Source organism: Giraffa tippelskirchi, chromosome 3 (assembly GCF_054371585.1).
Source record: "Giraffa tippelskirchi isolate mGirTip1 chromosome 3, T2T-mGirTip1v1.2.pri, whole genome shotgun sequence".
Lineage (NCBI taxonomy): Eukaryota > Metazoa > Chordata > Mammalia > Artiodactyla > Giraffidae > Giraffa > Giraffa tippelskirchi.
The window spans coordinates 144,586,984-144,595,631 of record NC_137277.1 but is presented as its reverse complement, the minus strand read 5'-3'; the positions used below and the strand labels follow the sequence as shown (position 1 = coordinate 144,595,631).

Genomic DNA, 8,648 nt, shown 5'->3' with positions numbered 1-8,648 from the left:
GGGAGCCTGGTGGGTTACAGTCCATGGGGTCGCTAAGGGTCGGACACGACTGAGCGACTTCGCTTTCACTTTTCCCTTTCGTGCACTGGAGAAGGAAATGGCAACCCACCCCAGTGTTCTTGCCTGGAGAATCCCAGGGACGGCGGAGCCTGGTGGACTGCCGTCTATGGGGTCGCACAGAGTCGGACACGACTGAAGCGACTTAGCAGCAGCAGCAGCAACTTCTTTATTACACAGAACTGTGAGTTTTCTACTCCCCTCCTCTTACAACAATTACTTTATAAATCAATGGTTTGCCAGGCTCATCAGTTTTATTAGTACCACCTAAGTACATACATGGGCTTCCCTGGTGGCTCAGACAGTAAAGAATCCACCTACAATGCAGGAGACCTCGGTTTGATCCCCGGGTTGGGAAGATCCCCAGAGGAGGGCATGGCAACCCACTCCAGTCTTCTTGCCTGAAGAAACCCCATGGACAGAAGAGCCTGGTGGGCCAGAGTTCAAGGGGTTGCATAGAGTTGGACATGACTGAGCGACTAAGCACAACACAGCACACATACATTTATATTTTCAAAATTCTGTGAACAAAATTTTCAAAATTCTGTGAATTTTTTAAGGAAAAACAGTAATTGTTTCACTTCTGTCTTACCTGATACAGTGATTCAACTTTACAGTGCAAGAATATGAATGCCAATATGAATATAAAAGCAAGACTACAAACTGATGTTTTCTTTGGGGTATTTTTTTTTATGATCAATTCCAAATACATAGTACAGGGAAGATGGAATGAGTAAGAAAAAAAATTTTTTTATTTCCCCATTAACACCAAGTCATATTATTCAAAATGTGTTTCAGAATATTTAGCCATATCACCAAATCTCAGCCACTGCCTTAGTTCAAATGTTCACTAAGAAAAAAGTCAAGCAACAGAAATCCACTGAGACTTTTATACAGAGAGAAGAGCTATATTGCTATATATAATTTATTAACTTAGTTTAGCCTCTCGATATTTAGCAAGTCTGTGTAAAAATTACTATTCCCATTGGTTCATAGTTACATTAATATAAATGCATAATTTCAAAGTCAATATTCCTTTCACTGTGAATATAAAACTTCTTAAAGAGAGTGTGTATTGGGACAAAATAATGACTGGCTGCTGGGATAGCATTGTTCAAAGCCAAATATATTGGCAGGATCAGAAAGCATAAATATATATACAAATTCTCAGGATGCTACTGTTTTCCACATTTTTGCAATACATACTTATCTCATAGTATGGTATGAATTATTTCCTCCAACTTGAAAAAAAAAAAGATTACTACATTTTAATCTTCATTTCAAAATAACACATTCAAATGAAAAAGAAGTTCATTTGTTAATTCTGTTCAAAAGATGGATTTAAATATTTTCTTCACTACATGTACAAATTTTTTTTAACCTAAGTGTCTCATTACAACCAGTTCAGCAATAAGACCTCTAGTGCTTTGTTAGAAAACTGCATTCAGTAGGTACGATTGTAAAATCTATGGTTGAATCCTTCTTAAGACCCTGAATTATAACCAAGTCCAAAAAATGTATGAGCATTCAACAATACCTTTGGAACCTGTGAATTACTGCAAAAAAATTTTACATGTCCATATAATTCAAACATAAACTTTGTGGAGAAGGGGTGTAATATAAATACTAGAGTATTTTTCAACTCCATTTAAGTGCTGCCTAAATGGTTAGATGTGAAGATTAATATTACTAGCACTATTAGTCAAACTATTTCAAAGACTGTTTTCCAAGTAGTGAGAACAATTTTGCAAAGCAAAGATAAGCAAGAGCCTATGCCAATACATTTTTTCCTGTAGTGTAATGTAACTGCTAATATGAGGTATAATCTGTAAGCAATTAATACAAATATAAATAGGTATAAGTCACCACTAAATCACAGTCTGGTGAAAAGCTTCTCAGGTAATGTAGTTTGAGAAGGGAGTTAAGGGAAATGGAGAGAAGGGAAGGACAGGGCAGGTTTCCAGTGGGAACACCATTTACACTCTTTATCGTTATCACTATCTTGTATGTAACTATCCACTGATGCAGAAAGGTAAATCCTTTCTAAGTGTGCTGGTCTAGAATATACTTTGTGTACCACAGTAAGATTACTTAAGTATTACTGATGCTTTATTTGCATTTATACTTGGATATACACATAATTATATGTATATCAAAAACTATAAACAGAATTTAAAAACACTTTTATCTCATTTTAGAAAATTTATTAAGATAGAACTATGCGCTACAGAATTTCCTAGAATATCTAAACTTAGGTATAAAACCAAAGGAAAACATTACTATGTCTTTAGTATAAATGGTTTGTGTGAAACCTCAAGCTCACTCATCTTTTTATAGATGTGTTTACTTGATGAGGATTGTGATCCAATGATTGTTTAGCAGCAATTTTACCAAACTGTAAATTCTTTTATTAACAGGCATTATAAACATAATACTAATCTTATTTAAAAACCATGAGTGCCACACCAGTGAATATACAGCTCATGAATAACTTAAAAAGTATTTCCCATTTTAAAAGGCAACACTCAGCATACAAAAACCTATACTAAACAAAGAAGCTATAATATGGGTACATGATTGATGTGTCTAAAATGATATATATACAGTACATAATTAATGTTAATTATGTGATCAGTACATTTTTTTCTATATGATTCCCTTCATGCTTCACTTTCCCCAGAAACTGAATTCTGAACTTCTTCTTCTAAAATTGGTACAATCAGGTTATCCTTGGACATCAAGTTATATTTCATCACAAATTTAGTAAACCGATGACACAAAAATGTTTCATTCTGTAGAGAAGAAAAAAAACTTATTTCAACTTACTACTCAAAACCAAATAAATGAGACATATATCAACATATATTGTCATTCTCATAAGAATGTACCAGGACAATTAGTGAAATATACTTACTTCATATTCATCAAATATCTGCCGGTGATGAAAATAAGCATGTGAAAATATTCTGTAAATCCTACGGCATACTGATCCTAGTTTTGCTACAGATGATTCCTTTATGCTAACCCTAGAAATAGAAAAGAAATCATAGATTCATAGAGCTGGACAGATCTCAGGAACAATATAGTCCAATCTTCTCAATTCACAAGAGCAGAAACTGACACCAGAGAAAATGAGTGACCAGCCCAGTTCACAGTGCTGGTAAGAGGCGAGGGCAAGACCAAAACTCTTGTTCTTCACTCCCAGGATAGTGCTCTTTCTACCTAACCATAGCACCCAAGAAATTCAGAATTATAATTCTGAAACTTTGTTGAAGTTTAACGCAACTAAAACAAACCTTGGCAAAACTTACTAAAAATGTGTTTTTGATATTTACACTCTGTCTACTAGAGCTAATTGAAACTACTAAAAGGAATTATCATTTTATTCTATAGAACTCAATTTTTTTATGTGTGTATGAGAAATAAAAACTGCCTATTTGTTTTCTTTTTTTAAATGTATATAGGATACTAAGGCAAAGACCATTATTTTTTACATATTTTATGTGAGCTCTTTGAAGTCGGTGATATTTAGGTGAAAAAGTCTCCAAATCTATCCACTTGGTAACAGATATCTTAAGAGAATAAAAGACCAGTCACAAACCTCACCAATAATATATTACAGTTACACACAGGCTTCCTCCCAGATCCTAAAAATCTAAAAGCAAGGATAAGGACTCCTTCAAAAATTATCAGTCCAATAGAGAATAGACTAAGGGGGAGGAGGATGGGAGAGGGATGGAGTGGGAGTTTGGGAATAACAGATGCAAACTGCTATATATAGAATGGATAAACAATGAGGTCCTACTGTATAGCACAAGGGAACTATATTCAGTATCCTGTGATAAACCACAATGAAAAAGAATATGAGAAAGAATGTGTGTGTATGTATGTGTGTGTGTATATATATATATATATAACTGAGTCACTTCACTGTACAGCAGTAATTAACACAACACTGTAAATCAACTGTACTTCAATTAAAAACACGCTGGAAATACATAGAACATATTTAAGAAAAAAAAAAAAGCAGTCCAACTTAGGAAAGTCTGCTCTTTAGCACGCTGTCTATGAGGATGCTCACTCTATCAAAGTGTCAAGTAAGCAAGTGTGTAAATATCCCAAGCCTAAAGCTTGAGAGGGAGAGCCCTGGAAAATGACACACAGCAGCGGGAACCACCCATGACTGAACTGGCCAGTGAGCTTTGGGAGCTGAGCCTTGATGCCTTTAATTTAATCACAATCTTAATTTCAAAATGTGAATAATTCTGGACAAGTCAAATATACAACAGGTAAAAAATAAAGTTTACAGAATACAATGCATTAATGAGCAAACTAGTTTTAGTTTTAAAAAGATCAATCTTTAAATCCAAAAAGTTTAACACCACATTTAAAGGTTTTATTTACCTGCTGGGAAAATATTTATTGCTATTCAGAAGACATGCAGCACCATCAAGTGTGTGTCTAGTGTAGTCTATAGCAGGACACTATAAAAGAAAGGATATAAAAATGCATAAACAACGAGTTCTACCTCTAAAATTAGGTATATTTATTGCATACGTGTTTTAATCCAAAACCTCTAAGCATATTCTAAGGAAATGTTCCTTACAATATCAGAATGACTGTAAAATTCAACGTTATGTCAATAAATAAGGCTTTATTATCCCCTTCAACTATAATACCCAGCTTATAGTAAATAAGTGAATCAGTCTCCCAATTTCTCACTCTCAATATTGTACCTAGATGAAAACAATGCTTCTGTTGTGTTAGGAAGAACAACTGATTACCTAATCTAACTCTCTGGCTTTACAAATGAGGAAACTGGTCAGTTTGCAAGCGACGCACAGGATTCTTACCAAATCTTAAAAATCTATGGGAATTCCCCGGCTGTCCAGTGTTTAGGACTGCACACTCTCACTGCTGAGGGCCCAGGTTCAATCTCGGGTCAATGAACCAAGATCCCACAAGCTGCACAGTGCAGCCATAAAAAACAAAATAAAACAAAAAAAAATCTATAGGCAAGGATAAAGAATTCCTCAAAACAAGCAGACCAACTTAGGAAAGTCTTGTCTTCAGGCCTGCTAAGAGGAGGCTGACTCTGTACTACAGAAATTCAAGTAAACAAGCATGCAAATATCCTAACTCTAAAGGATGAGAGAGACAATACCTGAAGAATGATGTGCAGCAACAGGGATTACCCTTGACTTTTGGTCAATGATTTATACTAGATGACATAGTTAGGAAGAAGGATTTAAAAACCATAACCCAGATATACTGATTCCCAGTCCACTGGTTTATAATTTACCAAGTGGCCCAGCAGCCTTCTTCTTCACACACACCTCCAAAGATCATTGTCTTCTTACATCCTAAAAAGTATGCCTTACTATGTTGTTGGTACCCTAATTCCAATCGAGTAGCTCTATAAAAAATTTTCTCCCTGAACCTCCTTTGCAATTTAATATGAAATCTGAAGTTTCTTTACATTTTAACAAACCTCTTACTCTATTCCGTTTATCAGAAAATGAAACTGATTTGTCTCACAGAAAATCAGCAAATCTATCAAAGGAAAGATAAAATTGCAAAGTAATTATTCTCATTCAGTTCTTCTGAGGGCAAAGAGTGAGAAGCATCAAAAGAAACGAAGACGCAGAGTGAACCAGGGAACCAAGAAGAAACAAATAAAACTAGAGAAAGAAAGAAAAATGACTCTAATTCTACTCGGTAATTAGAATATTTTTCAAGTGCTGAGAATGAAATTGGTGTTTTAAAATGCAGTAACTACTCAACATGGCTAAGTACAGTACATGGCAAATACAGATTAATTTAAACCAAAAAAAAGGTACATCCTCTTTCAGCCATCTTTCCATGCCACTATAATGGTGCGCATGTATGTCCTGGCTGATGCTCTCAAGAGTATCAACAATACCAACAAGAGAGGCTAATACCAGGTGCTTATTAGGCTGTGCTCCAAAGTCACAGTCAGGATTCTGTGATGATGAAGCATGGTTACACTGGAGAATTTGAAATCATCGATGATAACAGGGCTGGGAAAATTGTTGTGAACCTCACAGGCAGGCTAAATAAGTATGGAGCGATCAGCCTCGGATTTGATGTGCAACATAAAGATCTAAAAGAATGACAGAATAACCTGCTCCCATCCCGTCAGTTTGGTTTCATTGTACTGACAACCTCGGCTGGCATCATGGACCATGAAGAAGCAAGACAAAAACACACAGGAGGGAAAATCCTTGGATTCTTTTCCAGCAATAGAATGCATACAAACAAAATGCCTCAGAGAAAAAAAATGTACATCCATAGGAATTTTATGGCTAGCAGACTCCCTGCCTAAAACAGTAACAAGAGCAGTATTTATTGAAAAAGTATCTTTATCCATATATATGATTTGTTCAAAGACAAACATCCCAAGTCACTGTAATTCTCATTCATATTGGTCACGTGGATGTACCGTTAAGTCAGCATGGAAATATAATGCAAGCTACATATTTAATTTAAATATTCCAGTATCCACATTAAATAGGTAAAAAAATAGGTGAAATTAATTTTAATGATGTATTTTATTTAACTCCATATAGCCAAAATTATCGTTTTAACATAATTGATGGAAAAATTGCTAATGAGCTTCTGTGTGGTTTTTTTTTAGAAGGAGTTTAGACTTTATTTGATGAACTCTACAGACTACTGAATAAGACAGGGACAAGATTAGAGGTAGACTTTTCAAAGATTCAAGTGATGCACTTGAGGAGATGTGGATTTAGAGTAAGGAAATAAATTAGGAAGCTACTCAGCAGAGTCTGACCTGACTGTAATGCAGCTTAAATAGCACTGGGAAAGGAGAAAGATTTTATGGAGATGCTATGGCGGATAACCTCAGATATGCGGATGACACCACCCTTATGGCAGAAAGTGAAGAAGAACTAAAGAGCCTCTTGACGAAGGTGAAAGAGGAGAGTGAAAAAGTTGGCTTAAAGTTCAACCTTCAGAAAACTAAGATCATGGCATCTGGTCCCATCACTTCATGGGAAATAGATGGGGAAACAGTGGAAACAGTGTCAGACTTTATTTTTTGGGGGCTCCAAAATCACTGCTGATGGTGACTGCAGCCATGAAATTAAAAGACGCTTACTCCTTGGAAGGAAGGTTATGGCCAACCAAGATAGCATATTTAAAAGCAGAGACATTACTTTGCCAACAAAAGTCCGTCTAGTCAAGGCTATGGTTTTTCCAGTGGTCATGTATGGATGTGAGAGTTGGACAGTGAAGAAAGCTGAGCGCCGAAGAATTGATGCTTTTGAACTGTGGTGTTGGAGAAGACTCTTGAGAGTCCCTTGGACTGCAAGGAGATCCAATCAATCCATCCTAAAAGAGATCAATCCTGGGTGTTCATTGGAAGGTCTGATGTTGAAGCTGAAGCTCCAATACTTTGGCCACCTCATGCGAAGGGTTGACTCACTGGAAAAGACCCTAATGCTGGGTAGGATTGGGGGTGGGAGGAGAAGGGGACGACAGAGGATGAGATGGTTGGATGGCATCACCGACTCGACGGACATGGGTTTGGGTAGACTCCGGGAGTTGGTGATGGACAGAGAGGCCTGGCGTGCTGCAATTCACGGGGTCGCAAAGAGTCGGACACGACTAAGCGACTGAACTGAACTGATGGTGATAATAGCCAAGGCTTACATAGCACCTACTAAGCTCTGGACACTGTTTAAAGCCTTTATATGTATTAACTCTATTTATTCTTCACCACAACCCTATAAGGTAGGTTATGTTCCCCACTTTGCAGATGAGAAAACTGAAGCAATGAATTAAGAACTTGCATGAAGACTCACAGCAGAGTTAAAGGTATAACATGTTGACTCTTGAATATGGTGGACAAAAAGAAAGACATCTATTTTCCTGATTCATGAGGATATATGGAAAGTCCCTGAAGAGTCTTAAAATCTGATAAGACTCTCCCCACATACATTCCAAGATGCCAGGCCACCAGGTAGAATTTCTGTGTTCAGGTCACTATTGCTCCTTTAAGGTCACAAAAAAGTCCAAGTAGTGTATGTGCTTTCTTTCTCCTTTTAGGGGCTTGTACCCAGGAGAACAGGGATATTTTAAAGTTAAGATACAATTCACATACCACAAAATCTCTTTTAAAGTGTAAAACTCAGTAGTTTTTAGTATATTCACAAAATTGTGCAACCATTATCAACTACATTCCATATCATTTTCATCACCCCCAAAAGAAACCCAATACTAGTTAGCAGTCACTTCTCCTTCTCTCTTCCCCTTAATCCTAAACAACTGATCTACCTTCTATCTTCTCTGAAATTACCTATTCTGAATATTTTCTAAAAATGGAATAGAATGTGGACTTTTGTGTCATTCAGCATGTTTTCAAGGCTCATGAATAGCGCAGCATGAATCAGTACTTCATTATTTTCTTAATTCAAAACCTTTTTAGACTTGGTTTTTAATATATACAAAATACTTTAAAATGTTTCTCCCTCTACAGACTTCATCCTTTTGTAAGTCTAAATAATATTCCATTATATACACATACCACATGTTGTTTATTTACTCAT

The 8,648-nt window shown here is 36.2% G+C and overlaps 1 protein-coding gene and 1 pseudogene across 2 annotated transcripts in view; one reads left to right on the top strand and one right to left on the bottom strand.

Moving 5' to 3' along the window:
- Positions 1-726: 726 nt before the first annotated feature.
- MOB4 (MOB family member 4, phocein) overlaps positions 727-8,648 on the bottom strand; it is a 33,970-nt gene continuing 26,048 nt past the window's right edge. For both annotated transcript variants that reach the window (XM_081581511.1, XM_081581512.1), the window contains 3 exons: positions 4,462-4,541; positions 2,972-3,083; positions 727-2,849 (listed from right to left, as the gene is read on the bottom strand). In XM_081581511.1, coding sequence (XP_081437637.1) covers positions 2,718-2,849; positions 2,972-3,083; positions 4,462-4,541 — 324 coding nt within the window. In that variant the 3' untranslated portion in view covers positions 727-2,717. The remainder of the gene's footprint in view (positions 2,850-2,971; positions 3,084-4,461; positions 4,542-8,648) is intronic.
- LOC145542511 (small ribosomal subunit protein uS8 pseudogene) lies at positions 5,931-6,403 on the top strand (annotated as a pseudogene).